Raw genomic sequence first — 24,770 nt, 5'->3', positions numbered from 1 at the left:
GGCTTTGAACTGCCAATCCTCCTGCCTCAGCCTCCCGAGGCGCTGGATTATAGGTCTGGCAGCCATGCCTGACTAATAATGTGCTATTAATTTGTATTCTATCCTTTCTCTTCCTCCTCCTACTGAAAAATACTTGAAAAATCCTCTCAACATAACTTAAAAGCTAATTGTTAATAAAGTACCAAAAGAAATAACAAAAGTTATTATTTTTTAAAAAGCTAATTAGGTCGCTTGCAAGCTAATCATGAATTTCCTTTGTATGGGTGAGAATGAGAAAGGCAGGCTCAGTGAATGGAAAGCTTCGATTACACATAAACCACTGGACTCAGAAGGTTAGAAGGAGATGAAAGAGGGAACCAGGAGCGTGTTGGGTGCCAGTTGGCTCAGCCGCCAGCGCCTGGAGCCAGGCAGGTCACAAGTCAACCTTATCCAGGCTCAGGCTAAGGCCGTTCCCAGCTCCCGGCCCCGCCCCGCCCTTGGCTGCCGGTCCCAGGCTGCTATTGGAGGAAACGAGGTCGGGGCGGTGCCTGCTCCAGGGGGCGGGGTCTACGGGTCGCATAGACTGACTGTGGTCCGCTGTCCGTCTTTGCCCTTGAAACCTTTCCTTGCTCTCTTCTGACCATGACTGTATTGGCGGCAATTCTGCACGGCAGCGTCCGTGGGCGCAGCCCTCTGCTTCGGAGGCTGATGCAGGTGAGGTAGGCGCGTCCTTCGGGTAGTCCTAGGCCCCACCGTGCCCTGACCCAGGATTCAGGGAGCCAGTTCTCCGCCTCATAAGGTTCCTGCCTGTAAAGGTTCCTTCCGGCGGCTCCCGCGGGCGGGGTGCAGCCTTAAGAGTACGTCCGGAGGGAGCTAGTCAAGGGGCGTGTTGCCCCCAAAGCCATAGAAGGGCACCGACAACGCGCTGCCTTGCCCAGGATCTCCGCGTGATTGCTGTGACTGTACTAATGTGTTAACCAGCGAGTATGGATTTGTGCTGGCAGGAAGGCCCCGCGTTGGCTCCCACCGAGCCTGACGTGTAGACTGCAGAGAGATGAGCCTCTTTGCAGAATATGTTTCCGAGATTTTCGTTAAAATCGTGTGTGAGCATTATGGTCCATAGAGAGGTTTTCTTTTCTTTTTCTCACAAAATATAAAATCATTGGTCTTACAATTACATTGGCATTGTGATATTAAAAAGATGTTCCAGCTGGGAGCGGTGGTGCATGCCCTTAATCCGGAGGCTGAGGAAGGAGGATCGCGGAGTGTTAAGCCAGCCTCAGCAAAAAGTGAGGCGCTAAGCAACTCATTGAGATCTTGTCTCTAAATAAAATACAAAATAGGGCTGGGATGTGGCTCAGTGGTCCAGTGCCCCTGAGTTCAATCCCCGATACAAAAAAAAAAAAAAAAAAAAAAAAATCCTACCCAGGAGCCCCTTAAACAATGACTACAAATATAATACAGGAAATAAATTTTTATTTGATATGTTAAGAGTATACTAAGGACATGCAGAGGGGTGGGTGTCTTCTCTGGCTGTTTTGTTTAGGGAACTCAGTAGGAGACCCTTGAAAGAACTTATTTTGCATATGTTCAAACAAGAGAGTCTGCACCCCAGAGTTACTGCCTGGTAATGCCTAAGGAATAGGTAAAGAAGTTAAGGGGGGTGGGCAGTGAAGGTTGTTTTCTGGTTTGTTTGGGGTAGTAAGCTTTGAAATCCACTTCCAAGTCAAGTGGGTACCATTGATATTTTTGTTTTTGTTATAACTGGAGGTCATGAAGAATTAGCATGTGGAGAAAACTAGTATCTATCTGGACAAAAGAGTATGTGCCTTGAACTAGAGTGCTGATAATAAGAGCTGAAAACGAGCAGCATTATGCAAGAGATTGTGAAAGAATAATGTAGGACTTGCTAATTATGGGGCGATGATAGGGAGCCAAGGGAAAAGGAAGAATCTAAAATTAATCCTGGGTGAAGCATGGCACCCACCTGTAGGCCCAGACACTCTGGAGACTGAGGTAGAAGGATTATTTGAGGCCAGGAGTTCCAGACCAATCCGTGCAACTTGTTGAAAACCTGTCTTTTTAAAAAAATAAGGAACAAGGTGTGGTGGTTAAGGCCTGAAATCCCAGTGACTTGGGAGGCTGAGGCAGGAGGATCACAAATTGAAAGCCAGCCTCAGCCACTTAACCAGGTCCTGTCTTAAAATAAAAAAGGCCTGGGGATGTGACTCAGAAGTAAAGTGCCACTAGGTTTAATGCCTGGTACCAAACAAAACAAAACAAAAAATATATATGTGCGTGCTTGTGTATGGCGATTATATATATATCNAAAAAAAAAAGAGAGAATTAAAAAAAAAAATGAAGCTAAGACAGTCTAGAGATGCATACCTGTGGTCCCAGCTATGCAGGAGGCCGAAGCAGAAGGATTGCTTGAGCCAAGTAGTTCCAGGCTGGCCTGGGCAACATAGAGCCTGTATCTTAAAAAAAAAAAAAGAAAGAAAAACCTAAAGGCTATAGAGCATAAGGAATGTGGTTTTCTTTCATTCTTTCTTTTTCTTTTGGTTCTGGGAATTGAACCCAGGTCCTTCCACAAGCTAAGGAGGTGTTTCACTGCTAAGCTACACCCCCTACCCTACATTCTTTTTTTTTTTGTACTCTCATAATCATTTATATTGAATGTTTCTCAAATTAAGTAATCGTTTACTTTGGAAATATGTTATAATAGGATTTTCAATTTTCTGTGCCATTTTGTGGAATGGAATTTGACCTCTCAACCATTACATTGGCTCTTTCATCTTTGCCTTCAAATAAACAGTTTCCCTTATGATCAGCAAATATTTATGGACTTTACTGAAGTTTGTTGTCTTTCTACTTCTAATCACTTTTCTCTCTGGTCAAGGAATAGTCTATCCATCACTTCCCATTTATTTTATATATGTTTCTCTTTAACCTTCTGCAGTTAAATTTCTGTACCACTCAACTGAAAAAGAGCAATGCTATTTTTTTTTTTCTGTGTGTGTTTTATATTTGCCTTCTTGATCTTTTACTATATATAACCTATTGGTCACCATCTTTTTCCTTTTTTTTGATATAAAGAGTGAACCCACAGGTGCTTAACTATTGAGCTACATTGCCAGCCCTTTTTATTTTTTTATTTTGAGGCTAAGTTGCTTAGGGCCTCACTAGATTACCAAGGCTAGCCTTGAACTTGTGATCCTCCTGCCTCAGCCTCCCCAGGCACTGGGATTACAGGCATGTGCCAGTGTGTCTGGCCTTGGTCACCATCTTCTGAAACTCCTTGTTCTGCACTTACAGTTTTATTCTGGTTCCCTTCTCTCCTGTTCTGTTTTTTTGGTACTGGGGATTGAACCCAGGATCTCACACGTTAGGCAAGTGCTCTGCCACTAAGCTACATCCATAGCCCTTTTAATTTTATTATTACTATTATCATTATTTAATGTACAGTATCCACCCATGGCTTTGTGCATGCTAGACAAGTGTTCTACAATGAGCTGCATGCTCAGCTTCTATTGTACATTGACCTACCTTTCCAGCCCTATTCTCCTGCTTTTTAATTTTTTTTTCAGTTGCTGGACCTTTATTTTATTCATTTATTTATGTGCAGTGCTGAGAATCGAACCCAGTGCCTCACACATGAGGCAGGCACTCTACCACTGAGCCACAATTCCAGCTTCGTTTCCTCTTAAGTGTCACTCCTGGGCCTGTTTACTTCCACATTCATTTCTCTCCCCTCCCCTATTTTGTCTATATTTCTGTGGGTTGACCCTTGCAGGTTATTTCAAATACTCCAGTTTCTACCCACTACCTCTTGATTCCTTGGATTTGGGGCCTCCTCTGTATTTTTCTTCTCTTGGTCCTAATATAACAAGAGTGCTAGTGCTTTCGTTTTGCTCATTTTTGTATTGCTCGTCTTCTGTTCTCAACTCTTTTAATCACCTGTGTATTTCATTCCCTGAGCTAAATTCTGTTTCACATAGAATTGTTTCTGTTTTCGTGGCTGCATTCATTGTTTTTGCTCCCTTCCTATTCCATTTTACTCTGTGCATTCCATAGCTTCAGTCCTTAAGCCTTTATTTTTATACAGGTGGAAGCAATAGTCAGAATGTTATAGTAATCAAGCAAGTGGTGATAGTTATGTGTTAATACACACAGACAGAAATGGAGAGGTTCAAGAGAATTTGTTTCCCTTAATGACTGATCCTAACTCCAGGGACAGTTAAGGTCTAGATCATGCTGGGCCTTGTAGGATAAGGTTAAAACTTTTGATATCATTTTAAGAGCAATAGAAAATCACCAAATGACTGTTTTTTTTTCTTTAACATGACTAATCAGCAGGCTTTTCTTTATTCAGTATTTAGCAGAGTCAATTGGTAGAACCCTGATGTGGCTCATTTTCAGGGCAGAAAATGGCTCATCATCAAAGGATTTTAAGCAGGGGAATGTTGTGATCTGATTTACATATTTAAAACTTGATAGACTAGTCAGGGGAAGCAGGAATAAGTAGAATGATGCTCACAGGAGCAAGAGACGGTGGCTTGGACTTGGGGCAGTAGAGGAAACTGAAGCAGAGTGGAAGAGTTTAGGTATGTTTTGAACACAGAATTGACAGTATTTGTAATAGAGTGTCTGAGTTTTAGGAGTTGTGATAAAGGAAAAGATGAAGGATGATTCTGGCTTGAGCAACTGAGGTAGGGATTACTGGATTCCTAAGGGTAGAAAGTGAGAGAGATGACTTGGTATTAAATTGAAGGTATCAGATTGGCACCTGGATATGAGTCTGGTGGTCTATTAAGAGGACAGGACTAGAGATAGAAATTTGGAAGTCAGATGGGCACTCTTGCACACACCTGTAAGCTGAGGCAGAAAGATTGCAAGTTCAAAGCCATCCTGCACCACTTAGTGAGGCCTTAAGAAACTTAGGGGGACCCTATCTCAAAATGAAAGGGTCTGGAGATGTGGCTCAGTAGTTAAGCACCCCTGGTACCAAAAAGGAAAAAGAAGAAGAAGAAGGAGGAGGAGAAGGAGGAGGAAGAAAAGAAATATGGAAGTCATCAGAACATAAATGCTACTTAAAATAAGATGACTTGATATGATTATCTAAGAAGACAGGGCAGTTAGAAAACAAAAAGGGCTTGGAACAAAGTCCTTGGGGCACTGGAGCACTTAAGAGGACAGAAGGGGAAGGTGAGATGGTAAAGGCAGTGATAAAAATATAACTAATTAAGCCAGGTGTGGTGGTGCATGCCTGTTTCCAGCAACTTGGGAGGTCAAGGCGAGAGGATCACGAGTTCGAGCTAGCCTCAGCAACTTAGTGAAGCCCTAAGCAATATGGCAAGACCCTGTCTCAAAATAAAAAGCAAAAAAAAAAGGCTGGGGATGTGACTCAGAAGTAAAGTGCCACTAGGTTTAATGCCTGGTACCAAACAAAACAAAACAAAAAATATATATGTGCGTGTATGTGTATGGCGATTATATATATATCACCTCTTTACATTCTGAAAACAACTCGTGGAGAGTATTTGAGAAAACAAAGGTAAAATGAGCCCAATAATCATAGTAAAATGTGTATTTTTATTTTTGATTTACTTTATAGGTATCTATTTTTTATTAATCATAAATATGTATTTGTGCCAGTATATGTACCTAATTCCATAAAAAATTGTATTGATGGCTTTTCTTCTATTTGGTATGGTGAAGCACCCAGAATGGTGAGGAGAGCTTGTTTGTGTACACTAATTTCTGTATTTTACATATGTACATATTAATGGTTGTATGTGTACTTACATATATTTCCTACAAATACCTTTGTGTTCACATGTAGGTAGATATTTATCCAGTAGTTTTTGTGGGGAGGTTATGTTGTTCTCAGTCTAGCCTTGATGACCTTAGAGACAGCTCTAAACTTTCTAAAGCTGCTGGTCCAAAGTCTGTGAAGTATTTGACTTTGCTATACTGACATTGTTGACCTTGGGCTGGGGATGTAGCTCAGCTCATTGGTGGAGCACTTGCCCAACATATATGAGGCCCTGAGTTCAATCCCCCTTGCTGACTGGGTTGAACAGTAAACAGAGGTGTTGACAAATCTTTCTTGTAAAAGGGAGCTAAGAAATCAGGTGAAAGTTTACTGTAAATGTGGATCAAGGGATATTTGTTTTTACTTTGTTTTTAGTTGGAAGGAATTAGCCCATTTGCATACTTTATGGAATCAAGGTAAAAGGAAAAATGGTGTAGAAAAGGAAAGGACACTGAGGCTGAAGCAGGAGGATCACAAGTTCAAAGCCAGTCTCTCAGCAATTTATTGAGGCCCTAAGCAACTTGGTGAGACCCTGTCTCAAAAAATAAGAAATAAAAAAGGCTGGGGATGTTTCTTAGTGGTTAAGAGCCCCTGTGTTCAATCCATGGTACAAACCAACCAACCAACTCCCAAACCAAAAAACAGACAAAAAAACCGAACCACCAACTTGAAAGAAAAGTGGCTTAATGAATAAGAAACAATATTCTACTTCACACCAGCAAAGGTTGTTTTTTTTTGGGGGGGTGGATGCTGTGCCTTGCACATGCTTAGAGTACACACTATCATTATCCCTCAGCCTAGAAAGGACATTTTTGAAGAGATATAATAGGCCAACTCTTAGATGTCAAAGATTATGAAATCAGGTGTGGCTGGTCTTGCCAGAACCTAAAGTAGAAGATATCTAACCAAAGAAACTTTTGTAGTGTGCCATGCTTTCCTGTTCTCTGATTATGAATGTTCAATTTGCACTGTGCTCTATCTACATCTACTTTTACATGGCATTTGCCATTTGCAGTGCTCACTAGCTCCAGTCCCTTGTGACTAATCACTTTATGGATCCACCATCATCTAGCTAACCCAGTGTCTGAGGGTGCCAGTGAGGGGCCGTACAATTCATTCTTAGTCCTGTGAGCTCTGGCCAGAGATAGCTAAGGGAGTTGCCTTATAGAGTCTTAGTGTCCCTGCTTCTGGATCGCTTTGAGAAAGGAGTATGGTTGGAGAGGCAATGAAATGACTGGCATATTTACTACATATAGGAACTTTTTATCAAAGTTAGATCACAGATAATAAACTAGTATCCCTTAGATAAGTAGGTTATATATATGCAGTAGCCCAAATTATATGATATGTGAAGGGTAGGCTTGTTTTTGCACAGCTGATACTGACAAGTACCTCTGTTGAGCGATGCTCTTACCTACTTGAGCATAGACATGTCTGCTGCCTGGGGAGAGTAGTGCATACTGTCACTTGAGTTAACGTGTAAAGCTCCGTAGAGTAAAACAAACCTTTCTAATCTCATGACAAACTTTATGAAGTACAAATTTAGGGTCTGGGAATGGAGCTCAGTGGTAGAGTACTTGAATGTGCAAGGCCCAAGCTTTGATCCCCAGTACTTCAAACAAACAACAAACAAATATTATAGACTGAGATAACTGACGTTTTATTTATTTCAGGATCTCAAACAAACAGTTTAATAACAGGAAGTAGCCTGTATTGTGTTAACATGAAATTTAAATACAATAAACCCCAGGATTTGAAGGTCACTGCCAGTATCAAAGAATCTTTCTCCCCTGAAACCTGGGGATAACTTGCTTATTATTATGTTATTCTGGTAGTTCTTACGAAATTCTGTCCAAGGAATATGTACAGGTAATGTTGATGTTTCTTCTCCAGAAGACTATAATGCTGCTTGAGTGTAAGGGCCATATTTTACAGATCTCAAAATCACCATAATGCCTTCATAAGGTAAGTGATCCCAAAATGTCTGTTAAGCAGGTGAAGGATTAAATAGTTCTATGCAGGTCAGTCATCTATTGCTGAAACACAAAGACCCTCTTTGTAATAAAGGATACATTGAATATTTGTAATGATGACATTTTAAGACAAAATTATTTCTTATAGCAAAGTTGTTTACATCAAGTTTCCAAATAAAAGTGGGGAAATTCTGTTCTCCCACTGCCTAGAAGAACATGCTATGCTGTCTTTAAGATGCCATGTATGTGTGCATATTCTCATCCAAACACTTTATGAAAACCAATTTGGGGAGGTACCTTGAGATATGTGGCTATTCCTGTTCATAATTCCTACTTGCCAAATCTACTTTTTGTCTGTTCTGTGTTTGAAAAAATTGAAAAAAAATTAAAAGTTTTAATTTTGCATCCAGTCAGGACAAAGCATGTTTAATGTATGAAAAGTTAAATTCTGGGGTCACTTGAAAGTTTACATATTTGTTGATTTGCTTATTACTCTGTGAAATATTATTGCCCATTTTAACTGCCAACTATAAGATTATTCTAAAAATAAGCTATCATTTTTGAAGATTTGTTATGCTTCCGACTTCACATGGAAGAAAATTTTATTATTTGTTCTTTGTCCTGTGCATAGTCCAATTTCAGTTAGTTAGGTCTCTGAACTCTGTCCTATTTTTTCAGGAGTTTTCTTGTTGGAATTTGTTCCTAAGAACAACGTAGAAAGAATTTAGATCATACTTTTTTTTTTTTTTGTCATGGGATAGAACCCAGGACCTCACGCATGCTAAGCATCCATTCTAGCCCTGGGATGCACCTAACCCTTTTTTACTTTTTCAATTAAAGAATTTATCTGCTGGGCGAAGGGGTTTATGCCTATAATCCGAGCAGCTCAGTAGGCTGAGGCAGGAGGATCGTGAGTTCAAAGCCAGCCTCAGCTACTTAGCGAGACCCTGCTTCTAAATAAAAAATTGAAAAAAGGGCTGGGGATGTGGCTCATTGAAAAAGAACCCCTGGTTCAATCCCTGTACAAAAACAATTATCTAGTAATATAGACCATGTTTATATGAGGTGTGTTTGTCTCATATAAATTGGAGGCATTTGTTGGAAGTAGATAGGGAAAGATAGCAAGTTTTACTTACAAAATATTTCTTTAAGCAATGAAAATATTTTCTTGTGGAATTCTAAGATTATATAATTTAAAACAGATTTGACTCAGGACTGCATTTCAGATTTGACTCAACTGTGTTTTTGAAAGATTGTACTTAATAAGACTTAGAAGTTTTAAGGTGATAAACTCATCAGAAGTTAAAACATGTATTTCCAGTGAACAGCTAATCAGCATAGTAGCATTTATATGCAGAATGTAGAAAACTCTGAAATAAAATCATAATGAGGTAGAAAGAAATAACTCGTATCATTGTGAATTATAAAATTATGTAGATTAATTTTATATAACAAATATTTATATTACAGGAAATAAGATATATGGAGCGAAATTATGTATCAAAACCAACTTTGAATGTAAGTATGAATTGTGCCTTAAAATTTCAAGAATTTAAAGGAAATATAGTCAATTAAAATGCATATATTTATAACTTGAGTATATTTGAAGGTCAACATAGGATTCTGCAGTAGTTAGAATAGCCAGCTATTCAAATATTAAACTCCTAGATTATGATAAAAAATTTCAGTCTGTAATTTTTGGTATTTTTCCATAATCTACTACAAAACAGATTTTCCCTTGAAAATGGGTAGTGTACTTCCTTTATTCTCAGGGATACTCATTGAATTGTACTTGGCACAATGTAGAGGCCACATGGAAGATTCATAAAAGAGAGGCTGGATCAGCTGGGGATTGGACAAGGGTGGAAAGTTCATCACCTAGTTAGCATTTTCTGAGGGGCTCTCTGTTTGATATGGTTCCTAATGTGACTTAGTATCTTTTTATCTAGGAGTGTAATAAGAGATTGAGGAAGACAAGTGTGAGGAGAGAGTTGTTACAGTGGGGTTTTATAGAATTTAAGAGAGCTTTTTTATATACTTTTTCTTTTCTTCTTCTTTTTTTTTTTATGGTGTTGGGGATTGAACCCAGGGCCTTGTGCATGCAAGGCAAGCACTTTTTCTTATTATTAAAAAATTAGAGGCTGGGTTTATAGTTCAGTGGTGGGGCACTTTGCTGGCACATGTGGGGCACTGGGTTCAATCTTCAGCACTACATAAACATAAGTAAAATAAAGGTATATGTCCATCTACAAAAAATAACAAAATTTAAAAAAATTACAGCTTGCCTTGTGTTGGCACATGCCTGTAATCCCAGCAACTTGGGAACCTGAGGCAGGAGCATTGCAATTTCCAGGCCAATGTAGGCAATTTAATAAGACCCTGTCTCAAAAAATAAAAAGAGCTGGTGATGTATCTCAATGGTTAAGCACCCCAGAGTTCAATCCCCCATACCATAATAAACAAACAAACAAATAAATAAATGACAATCTGGCTCTGTCCTAGTTAGGTGGTGTTGCCCCATCTAGACTACAGGTCTTGGTTCCTAGTCCAGAGTTTTCTTTAGTAAGGTGCTTTTCAGCTAGGATTATTATTATAGTTAACATAGGTAAAGTGAAGATATCTTAAAGTTTTTACTGAGGAGTAGAATCTAAACTTAAGCTTCTGCCCTCAAACCTCCTGGAGAGAACTGGGAAGAATCTTTATGTCCATTTTAAAGTTTGTGTTAAGTTTTCTATTAGGTCTTAAATCATACAGTGTTAGCATCAAAGTATAGTTTTGCAGCTGTTCAAATATTGAAGTTATCTTAATCTTTGGTGATTAATTGCTTATTCACCAAAATAGTATGTTTCTTAGATCATATTTAAATTATTTAGCTTAATGAAAGGTGATTTAGGTAAAAGACCTCCAGTAGTTTTTTGCCATCTTCTGTCTTTCCAGGAAGTGGTTATAGTAAGTGCTACAAGAACACCCATCGGATCCTTCCTAGGCAGCCTTTCCTCACTGCCAGCCACTAAACTTGGTTCCATTGCAATTCAGGGAGCCATCGAAAAGGCAGGTCAGTAGTTGCTTTTCTTTTTGTGGTGTAGGGGAAGAATGATTCAGTGGAATTTATTTTGCACTTACTACATACATAGCTGTAAGAAATGCAATAATGCCTACATTTCTGAATTCCCTTATACTGTAGAGTTAGGAATAAAAATAAAAACTGATAATAAAAAGAAACCATTCCCACTGTGTGATGTCATGAACCTTATTAAGTAATCACTAATTATTAAACTGAATACAATATGAAGTGTATTTTTGGTGTTTTTTTAAAAAGGGATTCCAAAAGAAGTAGTGAAAGAAGCATACATGGGTAACGTTCTACAAGGAGGTGAAGGACAAGCCCCTACGAGGCAAGCAGTATTGGGTGCAGGTATCAGTAATATATTTTTGCTTTTATACTTAAAATATTCAAAATGTCAAAATGGAGGTCACTTCATCTTAAATGCATAATATTTATAGACATTTATGGTATGAGAAATTTTGCATGTTGAATTAACATGCTCTATTACTTTTAATTCTGTAATTGTATTTGAAAAGTGAGTATCTCTGTTTTTTCTTAAATATTACTTATTTTGGTTTTAGGTCTACCTGTATCTACTCCATGTACCACTGTAAACAAGGTCTGTGCTTCAGGAATGAAAGCCATCATGATGGCCTCTCAAAATCTTATGTGTGGACATCAGGTAAGAATCATCTTTTTTTTTTTGTGGGGGTGGATATTAGGGAATTAACTCAGGTACTCGACCACTGAGCCACATCCCCAGCACTATTTTTTGTTTTATTTAGAGACAGGGTCTCCCTGAGTTGCTTGGGCCTCACTAAGTAGCTGAGGCTGGCTTTGAACTTGCGATCCACCTACCTCAGCCTCCCAAGCTACTGGGATTATAGGCATGCCACTGCACCTGGCAAGAATCGTCTTTTTTAATCTATTAATTAAAATAACATCGTTCTAAGAGACACTAAAAATCTAAACACATTTATGCTTTAGAAATGAAATTCCAGTTGTAGAGTATTGCCCAGTATGTATGAGGGCCTAGGTTTGATCCCTAATACCATAAAAACCAAACAAAGAGATTTTTATTATGAGTAAAGTTGATATGGTATCTCAAACACTCAGGAAGGAGTGTGTGGATTTGCAACTCCACTGACATACAGGTCAAAATGATAGCTTAAGTGTTTGTTAAAACACTGTTTTCAACTATGTAATGTTTTGAACAACCAACAATAAAAAATTAAAAAAACAAAACAAAACAAAAAAATAAAACAAAAAACACAGTTTTCAGCCACGGCATCTTAGACTGGGAATGACTTTTTTTTTTTTTTAATATTTATTTTTTTAGTTGTAGTTGGACCCAATACCTTCATTTTATTTATTTATTTTTATGTGGTGCTGAGGATCGAACCCAGGGCTGCATACGTGCGAGGCGAGTACTGTATCACTGAGCTACAACCCCAGCCCTGGGTATGACTCTTAAGAGGCTTAGAGATTCTAAATGATTTAACCTTTTTTTTTTTTTTTTTTTTTTTTTTTTTTGCAGTGCTAGGGATTGAACCCAAGGTATTGGGCATCCTATGCAAACTCTTGTGCAATTGATTTTTTTTTTTTTTTTAAATCAATTCTAGCCCTTATTCTGACAAATACAAAGATCAAGAGGCTGACTTGGGAACCAGTCATTGAGTCCAGGATTGTTGACTAACTTGTAGTTTCCTATAGTGCCTGAATTCACTGGTTAAATTTGTAGGCTTTCCATTTGCTTTGTTGAGATATTGTCTTTATCTCATTAAACAGGAGCTAGGCTGCTAAGCAAATAAATGCTATGATGTTAGGAGTCTAGATTTAGACACACAGAATTTTTATCAGATTCAAGCCTTCATTTTTCAGATAACCAGTGTGAGCCTGAGATCCACAAATACAAAGTTACAGGGCTGGAGAAAGAAAACTGGTATTCCTACCTAGCGTATTCTAGCCTACCAAGGTATAACACAACCAGGGCAAACATCAGTTGTGAAATCTGAAAATTATTTTCTCACATATACAAGAACCATAATTGTGTGTGCCCTTTGTTGTGTTAAACATGTTTTGCTTTGTTTCCAATTAGAAAGCAAGCCAAAGAGAAGGGGGAAAAAGATGGAGTGATATCTGAACTACTAGATACTTCCTTATGAAAGATAGAGACACACAAAACAACCTCAGATGGCATAAACTGAAGAATAACTCTTCTTTTTTCTCACCCATGACCTCTGAGTATCATCAGTTTGTTTATTCTGCTGCTGGTCAGAATAACTGTGGACAAGTTGCTTAACCTCTTTTTGGCCCACTTAATGTCTTAGAGATGTGTTAGCACATGCAATGTATGCTTTTTTTTTTTTTTTAATTGATTTTTTTTTTAGTTACACATGAGAGTAGAATCCACTTTGATAAAATTATTCATGCACGGAATTTATCTTATTCTGATTAGGGACCCAGCCTTGTGGATGTTCATGATGGTGGAGACTCACTGTGGGGTGTATTCATATGTATACTTACAAAAGTTATGTCAGAGTCTTTTCACTGTCTCCCCACCACCCTTATTGTGGATTAGCTTCCACATATCAGAGAAAACATACATCCTTTGATTTTTTTGAGGTGGCTTGTTTCACTTAGCATGATATAACAGAATTTCTTTATCCATTTATCCGTTGATGGGCATGCAGGTTGGTGCCATAGCTGTTATTGCAAATTGTGCAGCTATAAACACTGATGTGGCTGTGTCACTTTGGTATGCTGATTTTAAATCCTTTGGACATATATTGAGGAGTAGGATAACTGGGTCAAATTCTATTCAACTGAATAACTATATTATGTTCTATGGCTCTTACTGAGTGGACATTTAGGTTGTCTCCAGTTCTTTACTGTTTGAAATAATGCCTTAGGATACAAATACATCTGTGAACTTTTGTTTTCTTTGTTATTGCGGTTAGAACCCAGGGCCTCATGCATTCTAGGCAAAGGCAAGCATACTACAACTAAGCTACATCCCCAATCTTTTAAAATTTTGAGGTCCTGTTAAGTTTCCCAGGCTGGCCTTGAACTTGTGATCCTCTAGCCTCAGCCTGGAATTCAGGTGTACACCACTGTGCCCAGATATATTTGTGTACTTACTTTTAACACCACTGATACAGTACAAGTTAGTGGTTATAAGTGCAAAATCTGGAGCTTGAGTAACTTTAAATCCTAGTTCTGTCCCTTATTAGCTGAGCATCTATTCTGACAGCACTTGAGATGATTTAAAAAAGATTTAAAAAATTTCTTCATGTGCAAATGTTAGAAAAATGCTGAGTCAGAGGATTTTAGTATTTTGATAATTTCAAGGCTCTACAAAAAAGTTAATCCAGTTATAATTTCTAAAAGTTGTGTGAGCCTGTTTGCCTACATCCTTGTCAAAATAATGGATGAAAAATGATCATGAAATTGTTTAGATGTTCCAAATCTGTTTCAAGTACAATCTTGATTTATTGTGGTTCTCTAGCAAATACTATTTGTATTATACTGAAATACCCTGCCACATACTTAAAGGTACATTGTTGAAAAATCCAAACTATAAAATCCATTACCTGACATTATTACATCAACCTTTATTTTAAAAATTTTTTAGATGTTGATGGATCTTTATTTTATTATTTATATGCAGTGCTGAGAGTCGAACCCAGTGCCTCACACATGCTAGGCAAGCACTCTATCACTGAGTCTTTTAAAACAAAGTTTTGGGTTATATAATGTTGATGAAATCGTCTTATAGTGTACTGTTTATAAGTACATAAATGTCCATGCATAATTTTATAGTGATAGCTACTGGAAGAACAAAGACTCTTAAAAAGCTAGACAGATTCCTTTTCATTCCAGTTGCCTCTTTATGTTAGTTAATACCAAGTCTTAAGAGATACTGTGGTCAAATTCATCACAGCAGCCTGTAGCAAATGATGAAAATGTGATAATCTTCTAACTTATTTTTGGTGCTTTTTCATTAATTTACTTTCTGGGAGTGAGCTATGGTAGGTCTTATACTTCAACCCATCAGCCATCACCATCACCTTGTCTTTTTTTAAAAATGTCTTTTGAGTTGTAGACAGTTTCAACCTTTATTTTATTTATGTATTTTTATGTGGTGCTCAGGATTGAACCCAGTGCCTCACACATGCTAGGCAAATGCTCTAACAACTGAGCTACAACCCCAGCCCTTGTCTAGGTCTTTTCTGTAACTGTAACCTAGGAAGAGGTGTTTGGCTCAGACTATAGAGAGGGAATGATAGCTGGTCACCAATCAGACAGGTGGTGCTGGATGAATTCCATGCAGGTCTTCCATTGCTTCTTGGTCTTGGAATAGGAATAGTACTGTTTGGATAAATTGGGAAAAATACAATAGAGAAACTGTTCCAGAAGGTATAGAGGGAAAATGTAAGTGGCCGGTTTTAAGGAAATGCATGCATTTTACATATTGCTGGATTGGTCAGCAAGTTGAGGTGTGTGCGTATGAGCATGGTATCTGTGGAAAGCTTTAATTAGTTCTGTGGACTTGATGTGTAGGTTCAGGCAATGGACTGACAAGGGAGGGAGAAGATAGATTGGTACTAAGAGTTATTTAAAACGTGAAATGATCAGATATGGATTCTAGCCAGAATGACTCAGGTAAGAGTAGATGATGCCTTGGTGCACAGAAAGGCTGCATGTCAGAAGATCAAGTGGAAACTTATTACAGCTCTACCAGAGGAGTTGATTTGAGTGAAGGAAGCAGGATTATTTCCATGAACTGAGGTGGTTTCTAATCTTTTAGAAGACATTAAATTTTTAGCAGTGTCAATGAAATGGTTAGAAGGTAAGAATTTCATAAGATGATCTGTACATGAAAGATATTTTAGCATTTTTGTTTTTAAATTTTATATTTTTGTGGTACCAGTGATTAAACCCAAAGGTGCTTAACTACTGAACCACATCCCCAGCCCTTTTATATTTATTTTGAGTCAGGGTCTGGCTAAGTTGCTGAGGCTGGCTTTGAACTTGCAATCCTCTTGCCTCAGCCTCCTGAGCCACTGGGATTACAAGTGTGCATCACTGCACCTGGAATGGAATTCTTATTAATGTCTGATTCTAATCTTATATTTAAAACCATTTGTTTTTTATCAGGATCAAGTGATTAAGGGTATTCAAGACCAGGTGTGGTGGCACATACCTGTAATCCCAGAGAATTGAGAGGCTGAGGCGGCAGGACTGTAATTGAGGCCAGCCTCAGCAATTAGCAAGGCCCTAAGCAACTTAGTGAAATGCTGACCCAAAATAAAAAAGGCTGAGCATGTGGTTCCATGGTAAAGCACTCACTATGTAACAAATGGTTAATAAACCCATGTTAAATACTCATCTGTTGATGGATGTATAAAGAGTATATTTAACTCATAGACTTGTAACACTGTGAAGTGACATTGTTTTGTGTTGCTGAGCAGGATGTGATGGTGGCAGGTGGGATGGAGAGCATGTCCAATGTTCCATATGTAATGAACAGAGGAGCAACACCTTACGGTGGAGTAAAGCTTGAAGATTTGATTGTAAAAGATGGGCTGACTGATGTCTACAATAAAATTCATATGGTAAATACTGCTTTTTAAATAAGGAATACCATTTAATATACAGTACCTAATTTTTCCTTATGTATTTAAAAAACTGAATTAAAAGATGGGTACTGTAAATACTGATTTTTTTTTTAGCCATTTGTTTTAGGACAATATTTTTCTATACCCATTGTATCAACATGGCTCAGTTTTTCTATTGCCTCACACTTGCATAGGGCATTTTCCTCCAAAAAAGCAACTTCTGGGTCAATATGAAGTATTTGAAGATAATGCATCTGTGAAAAGTTATCTAGTACAGAAGTATATTTTAAGAAACTAAATTTAACTGGTAATCACTGTTATCTAGTTAGGTAAAGTTAACAGATATTTTCTAACGTACACAAACTTAATTAGTTTTTAAAAATTGCACATTTATCAGGGTAACTGTGCTGAGAATACTGCAAAGAAGCTGAATATTGCACGTGATGAACAGGATACTTATGCTATTAACTCTTACACCAGAAGTAAAGCTGCATGGGAAGCTGGAAAATTTGGAAATGAAGTTATTCCTGTCACAATTACAGTAAAAGGTAGAGGGATAATGCTCCGAAGTAGATTAATTTTTAAACTATTTTTTTTTCTTTTACATTTTGCTGGATTTATGTTTACATTTTAAATTAGTATTATCATCCTTTTAATTTAGGTATACCAATACTTCTGGTTCTGGTTAAAGGGAGGGGCTTCCACTTTAGATATAACATATGTCAACCCAATTTAATGTCAGATTTCAATCTAATGATAAGATCCCCTAAGCATTGTTTGTGGTACTGGGGATCAAATCCAGGACCACATACATGCTAGACACTACCACTGAATTACAACCCCAGCCCGAGACTATTTTTAATTTGAGAAATGTATTTACTAGAACTCTTTCTTGTGTGACAACATATTAGCTTGATGTTTAAAAGAAAGGAGGGGATTTATATTAGATGACTACTAGGTGTGGGGGTACTTCCTAGAATTGAGAGATGAATGACAGCAACCAGTCTGCTCTGGGAGCTTCAGAGATTGCAACTAGACATTTGTACTATAAAATAAAACAAAGAAAACCCCCGGACATTCAGTACTTTTAGGACATACTTCTTGCTTCTTATTTTGGCATGCTCTATTCTTTCAGGCTTTCTGAAGGTGCTGCCTCCATCTCTAGAATCACATCTGTAGGGCTCTCAAAGTAGAAAAAGACCCTTTCTCCAACTCCAGGAAAACAAACCCATGGTACAGACTCATTAACTTATTTTAGGTTACATATCTACTCCAGAAATGATTATTGTGTTCTGGATAATACTAGAGTTTGTCCTCTGTTGGCCAGGAATCTGCCCCTGGAATCAATAATCGTAGAAGGGAGCTGAGAAGATAATGGGATGTGGATGTATAGAAATTAAATTGCATGAAGCTACTTAAACTTCTCTTTATGGCACTAATAAAATAGAGGTTATAATGCTCTAGATGAGCATTTTCTCAGGCTGGTTCAAGACATGCAGGAATATAAAGGGAGGCTTGGACCACTAGGGACCTTATACAACAGTTTCTTGCTGAATGACTGTTTGTTTTGAGTTTACTTAAAATATTTTTGTTTTAGGTAAACCAGATGTAGTTGTGAAAGAAGATGAAGAATATAAACGTGTGGATTTTAGTAAAGTTCCAAAGCTGAAGACAGTTTTCCAAAAAGAAAATGGTTAGTAAGAAATCAAACCTAAGAATAAGTGGAATCAATATACTATATTTATTCTTTAAGGATTATTAAAGAGTAATTCTAGAAGACATCTAGATGTTAATTTTTTTTGGGTGAGGGGTGCTTGGTATGGAATCCAAGGCCTTGCATATGCTAGGCAACTGTTCTACCACTGAACTACATCCCCAGACTGAATGTTAACATTTTTTAGTTTATCAGACTAAAGTAATAAAACAGTATTAATTCAAAGTATATTTTAAATTGCTTGTTAATACCTTTAATACATAAATCCTAGAGAAGACATTGTGCAACATGACTATAGAATTATTTTTCATAGTTCATCTTGAAAGTTCTATGAACTGAAAGTCAGGTTTGCAAGTGTCTGTAAACTCCTTAAGGACTGAAATAATAATAGTATTGTTCATTAATATCATCAGTGCCTGGCATTTAGAGGTCCTTCGTAAGTAATTGTTGAATGTTGGTGCAAATGGGATCTCAGTGTTTTTTTTTTAAATATTTATTTATTTATTTAGTTTTCGGCAGACACAACATCTTTGTTTGTATGTGGTGCTGAGGATCGAACCCGGGCTGCACGCATGCCAGGCGAGCGCGCTACCACTTGAGCCACATCCCCAGCCCGGGATCTCAGTGTTTTAAATACCATTTTTTCTTAGTGGTGCTAGTGATCAAACCCAAGGCTTCATGTAAGCCTTGGGTTACATGAAGGATAAGCATTTTACTACTGAGCTATATCCCAACCCATTTTATTTTTTCAGACAGGCTTTTCCTAAGTTGCTGAGGCTATCCTTGAACTTTCTGTCCTCTTGCCTCAACCTGCCTAATGGCTGGGATTACAGGTGTGTGCCACCACACCAAGTTCCCAAATTGTTTTAAAAGTTTTTAAGGAAAGATCAAGGGGCCAGGGTTGTGGCGCAGTGTAGAGTGCTTGCCTGGCACATGTGAGGCGCTGAGCTTAATCCTCAGCAGCACATAGACATAATACCTTTATTATATTTATTTTTATCTACAATACACACATACACATGATCCATTCTGTTGCTTTAAAGTTGGAATGTGTATGATAACGATCTGAAATTAATTTTTCCTCTTTCCTGATTGAATTTCTGAGTTCCAAGTATCAAAGTATTCCCAGGGACACTTTACCACTGAGTCACATTCCTAGTCCACCCCCCCCCTTTTAAAAAATAACGCCATTTTATTTATTTATTTTTATGTGGTGCTGAGGATTGAACCTGCGGCCTTGCACTTGATAGGCGAGCGCTCTACCACTGAGCCACAACTGCAGCCCTCCCAGTCTTTTTTTTTAAATTTTTTAGTTGAGTTGGTACAATATCTTTATTTATTTAGTTTTATATGGTGCTGAGGATCAAACCCAGTACCTCACACATTCAAGGCAAGTGCTCTACCACTGAGCTACAGTCCCAGCCCCCCCCATCCCAGTTCTTTTTATTTTTCAATCTTGTGACAGGGTCTTGCTAAGTTGCTCAGGCTGGCCTTGAACTTGGTATCCTCTTGCTTCAGCCCCTAGTATTACAGGCATGTGCTTGACTGTTGACATTTTTTTTTTAAAGAGCTTTTTTGACAGTAAAAACAAAACAAAAAAACCCAACATTTTTAGTTGTACATGGACACAAGTGCTCTACTACTGAGTTACAAACCCAGTCCCATTGACAGTTCACATATCATAAAATTCTTGTTCAGAATGTACAGTTCTGGGGTCAGGTTTCAGTGGTGGAGTGCCTGCCTAGTATGCACAAGGCTCTGGGTTTGATCCCTAGTACAGACAAAAAAAAAAAAAGTGCAGTTCTGTGGTCTTTAGCGTTCATTGACTTTTTAAGTGATTCTAGAAGAAAAGAATTTTGACACTGATTTGGAAAATATATAGCAATATCTGCTAAATTTTGGATAAAGGAAGATGCTAGGTAGAAAAATATGAACTGGTTCCTATCTTTGAAGGGTTGTTCACCAGCATTTACCTAAGTTGGCTTTAAGAAGGCACTCTTTTATACTTAGCTTTGTATATGTTTCCTGAGGGTAGGGTTAATCTCCAGCCATATTAGTAATCTCTTCAAACATTTAACAACCCAGAAATATTCCTGTATTGGTTAGATTGAATCAAATGAATTCAATGTGAAGGAATATTTTTACTTCATGCTCATGGTTGCTTTCAGGCACAGTAACAGCTGCCAATGCCAGCACACTGAACGACGGAGCAGCTGCTGTGGTTCTGATGACTGCAGATGCAGCCCAGAGGCTCAATGTGAAACCACTGGCAAGAATAGCAGGTAGATGGTCTAACCTTGTTTATTCCTAAAATTTCTCTTAAGTTCTTCATGAAATCAGGTTTCCCTGTTGGTGATACACAGTAGTTACTTATTTTTGTCTATAGTTATACTTTGTAATACAATTTAACTGATACATATTTCAGTTGAATATGAAACTCCTTTTAATAGTTTTGTTATAATTTGCTTTATATAAGAGTACACTTAAATAAAACCCTTTCCTATCCTGTAAGACAAGGAGAAAACCAGGTACATGTTTTACCTGGAGTGGCAGCCAGGTAGAATAAAAAACAGGGGATTAGAAGTCTAGAAATAAGAAATCTAGATGTTCTGGCACTTATTGTCTGTATGGCTATGGTTGAGTCCTCAATCTCTCTAGGCCCATCTTTAAAATCTGCCTTGGCTAGAGACATTACGTGCCCGGCCCCAAGTGTTATCCCTCTACTGAGGAGGGGAAATTGGCCTTGCTGTCTTCATTAGGACTTGAAAGATGTTACTTCGTTTACAAAATAATCTTGGAACTTCCTTAGTTTAGATCATGGTGTTTTTCTTTTGTGGTACTGGGATTGAACCCAGTATGTGCTCTATCACCGAGCTACATTCCAACTGCTAGGTTATGCTTCACCCAAACCCCTAGGTTTTCTTTTTTTTTCTTTTTTAATATTTATTTATTTATTTTTAGTTCTCGGCGGACACAACATCTTTGTTGGTATGTGGTGCTGAGTATCGAACCCGGGCCGCACGCATGCCAGGCGAGCGCGCTACCGCTTGAGCCACATCCCCAGCCCCCCCCTAGGTTTTCTTAACCTCAGTATTAATGATACTTTTCACTAAGTTGTGGGGACTATTCTTTGCATTCTAGTCTGTTTAGCAGCATCCTTGGCTGTTGGAATAACGTCCTACCTGTTGTGATAACCAGTGCCAATGTCCCTAGAGGCAAATTACCCCTAACTTACTCTCCATAAAAATCAATGTCTTGGGGTGGGGTTGTGGCTCAGCAGTAGAGCCTTTGCCTAGCATGTGCGAGGCGCTAGGTTCGAAAGTATTGTGCACCCAACTATAATTAAAAAAAAAAAAAAATCAACGTCTTACATGAATGGAATAACATTATAGTGTAGAATACTAGAAAAATATATTTACATATATTATGGGGGTTAGGTAAAAGGCTTTGGGTGATGTGACCAAGATTTTAACAATCTTCCCCCTCCCCATTAATAGCATTTGCTGACGCTGCTGTAGACCCTATTGATTTTCCAGTTGCACCTGCATATGCTGTACCTAAGGTGAGAAAAAAAAAGTAAGGGTCTGTACTTCATTATGCCAGCTTCTGGTTTGCTCATACAAAGATCACAGTTTTTAGACTTTAAAATGTTAATCATTTGCAGGGCTGGGGTAGTGGCTCAGTGTTAAGAGAGTGCTTGCCTAGCATGTGTGACGCACTGGGTTCAATCCTCAGCACCATATAAAAATAAATAAATAAAATAAAGTTATTATGTCCAACTACAACTAAAAATATTTTTAAAAAAACTTTATTTAAAAAGATGTTCATCATTTGCAAAAGCAGAGAATGTGGTTTCAAATCTTTCCACTTCTGAAAACAACAATAAGGATAACAAAACAAAAAAATCCAGAGTAACACACAATCTACATCTTCAGCAGAATACATAAAAACTACATAACTAAATAACTTGTAAGTATAATGCTACATGCACATACCTGGTATAGTAACCACAAATGGGGAAGTTGTGGCAAAGAAAAGGGAATGCTAATAGTCCTGGAATTAGAATTCAAAGCAAACAGTCACTCCCAAAAGGAGGTGTCTTCATCCTGAAAGGAAACTACTGGTATCAGGACTGAAAGAATAAAACTAGATACAAAAAACATATTTCAAATTGTTGTTACATGCTATCAAAGCAGAAATCACCAAGCCCCTGTGGAAAAGTACTAAGGGGTCATAAGCAAACAACAAGTTCTGAGAACTATTAGGGATTCAGAGATCTCAGAAGCCTCCAACAAATATTCCCTTCCTAGAGGGACTCACCTTGAAAGTGCACTTCTGAGAACAGCACCCAGAAACAAAAAAAAGGAAGCACAGCTGGGCATGGTGACACATACCTGTAACTCCAGTGGTCAGGAGGCCAAGGCAGGAGGATTACAAATTTGAGGCCAGCCACAGCAGCTTAGCAAGACCCTGTCTCTAAATTAAAAAAAAAAAAAAAAAAGGGCTGGAGGTGTGGCCCAGTGGTAAGTGTCCCTGGGTTCAATCCGTGGTACCAGGAAAAAAAAAAAAACCCACCAAAAAAAAACACAAACCAAGGAAGTAGAAATTAGAAGGAGTAAGAATAGAAAAGGATCTGAAACAGTAGTAGGTAGGAGAATGATGAGTCTGACCAGAAGTGGCAGATGTTAGAAAGGAAAATTACAACTTCTGAAAGGGAATGCATCAGATTAAAAAGCATAATGATACATTTCTTAACAAGAGGATAATCACCAGCAGAAAAATGCCTTCCTACATGGCTGAAGGATGAACATAGCAGGACCATATTACGTAAGGCTTTACAAAACATAAATACCTAGGTCTCATATAACTCCACAACAAACTGCAGGGGATACAAGGAAAAATAAACATGACATAGTAATACAAAGTATTATGCTTCACTTGACAGACCAAGAATATATGATGAGTAAGATAGATTTTAAGAATATATAAACATTTTTTTATTAATAAAAAATGAATAAACCTTTTTAAGCATTTGTGGGATGTTGAAGAAAATCAAATTTTCTCCGTCTCCCCAAAGTAGACACAAGATAATGCAAACAAGACTTTGATTTTAATGGACTTAGATGAAAAAATTAAAAATATCAAAAATAAAAGGATTCTTTCAAAATTAAAAATCTTCATACTTGAATAACTTACATCAAAGGAAAATAAGAACCAAAATTATAAAATCTCAAGAAAACAATGAAAATAAGTTTTCACTGCTAATTATTTGAACATCTTTCTCTTAAAAATTTTTAGGTTCTTAAAGATGCAGGACTGAAAAAAGAAGACATTACAATGTGGGAAGTAAATGAAGCCTTTAGTCTGGTTGTACTAGCAAACATTAAAATGCTGGAGATTGATCCCCAAAAAGTGAATATCAATGGAGGAGCTGTTTCTCTGGGACATCCTATTGGGTAAGTAAAATATTAAAACTATACCCAGGTTAATATCTGGCTGTACAAACTTCAGCTACTTCATAATTCCTATTGCTGTTGGTTGAACAATTTTCCTCCCAATCCATCCTTCATAAGACAAACACCATTCCTGAGAGAGTATCCAACAGTGAAAACAGATCAGTAACAACAGATATGACACAACAGTATTTCATGCTAAAGAAGAAACTAAAGATGAATGTCTATATTCAGGCTTTTAGAGGAGATGACACCCTTTTTGTAACAAATCTCCTAAATTTAAGAAAAGTAATGAATTCAGCTATAAGTAGTAGCTAATAAGGTTTTTGAATAGAAACATTTTTTGGTTAGTCATAAACTCTGTTCTTCATTAAAGAACCAAATGATTTTTTAATCCTAGGATGTCTGGAGCCAGGATTGTTGTTCATTTGGCTCATGCCTTGAAGCAAGGAGAATATGGTCTTGCCAGTATTTGCAATGGAGGAGGAGGTGCTTCTGCCATGCTGATTCAGAAGTTGTAGACATCCTCTGCTGTTAAAGCAGACACCCTGTGTCACCGGAAAGCCTGCTGAAATTAGTGCAACTCCGTTGGGTCAGCTTATACTGAAAATAAGCTATTTCATTTTTTATTCTTTTCTATTTTATTTTTTTTTCTAGGGAATACGAAACATAATCACATCCCGAAAACTTTTGAAATAATAAATAAATCTTTTTCTTTAATTGTGGTAATCTTAAAAAAAATTGTCACATTTCTATATTATTATCTCTAGTATCTGAAGTGTATAATTGCTAGGGATTTATATAAGTTGCTAGAAGCCTCCACTTAGGTCAACTGAATGTTATTTGTAGATAATTTAAATTTAGCAAACTTTAAAGTGAGAGCTGACTATTCTGAGCAAACCTACAGATAATAGCATGCATAGTAGTACTAAAAACAAAAGAGAAGCCCACTTGCTCAAGTCTAGAGTAGGGGCAGATTTTTATAATCAGCATTCAGGGCTGGGGATCCATAAGATCTATCTGAGAAGATCCTGGGTTTCGCTTCTGAATTATGACAATAACATAAGAGAGTAAGAAAAAAGGCAGAAATGGGTTTGCTGAACAGATTTATAAAGAAGGGAAGAGAGTGCCACTTCTAATCTGCCACAATGCATGTTTTTTTTTTTTTT

The 24,770-nt window shown here is 37.7% G+C and overlaps 1 protein-coding gene and 1 long non-coding RNA gene across 2 annotated transcripts; both read left to right on the top strand.

Moving 5' to 3' along the window:
* The first annotated feature begins 531 nt into the window (after nt 1-531).
* Acat1 (acetyl-CoA acetyltransferase 1) lies at nt 532-24,321 on the top strand. The gene is made up of 12 exons (XM_015489919.2): nt 532-693; nt 9,238-9,285; nt 10,705-10,822; nt 11,087-11,182; nt 11,395-11,495; nt 16,288-16,431; nt 16,832-16,982; nt 18,032-18,127; nt 20,317-20,430; nt 21,646-21,710; nt 23,447-23,604; nt 24,002-24,321. The coding sequence occupies exons 1-12, from the start codon at nt 622-624 to the stop codon at nt 24,120-24,122; spliced, it is 1,284 nt and encodes a 427-aa protein (XP_015345405.1). The 5' UTR covers nt 532-621; the 3' UTR covers nt 24,123-24,321.
* On the top strand, nt 20,454-21,544 carry LOC125613926. Its single transcript, XR_007344517.1, has 2 exons — nt 20,454-21,064; nt 21,224-21,544. It is a non-coding gene; the product is annotated as an uncharacterized LOC125613926 (long non-coding RNA).
* Nucleotides 24,322-24,770: the final 449 nt, after the last annotated feature.

Source organism: Marmota marmota, unplaced genomic scaffold (assembly GCF_001458135.2).
Source record: "Marmota marmota marmota unplaced genomic scaffold, marMar, whole genome shotgun sequence".
In the NCBI taxonomy this organism is placed as follows: domain Eukaryota; kingdom Metazoa; phylum Chordata; class Mammalia; order Rodentia; family Sciuridae; genus Marmota; species Marmota marmota.
The sequence above is the reverse complement of the archived record's forward strand: the minus strand, read 5'-3'. Positions and strand labels throughout refer to the sequence as shown.

Excerpts from the sequence above, each read along its gene's own strand:
- Acat1 (XM_015489919.2), top strand. The coding sequence starts at position 622 with ATGACTGTATTGGCGGCAATTCTGCACGGCAGCGTCCGTGGGCGCAGC. Across the intron at positions 10,823-11,086 it reads GGGAGCCATCGAAAAGGCAG|GGATTCCAAAAGAAGTAGTG; the intron begins GTCAGTAGTTGC and ends TTTTTTAAAAAG. Across the intron at positions 21,711-23,446 it reads CTGCATATGCTGTACCTAAG|GTTCTTAAAGATGCAGGACT; the intron begins GTGAGAAAAAAA and ends AAAAATTTTTAG.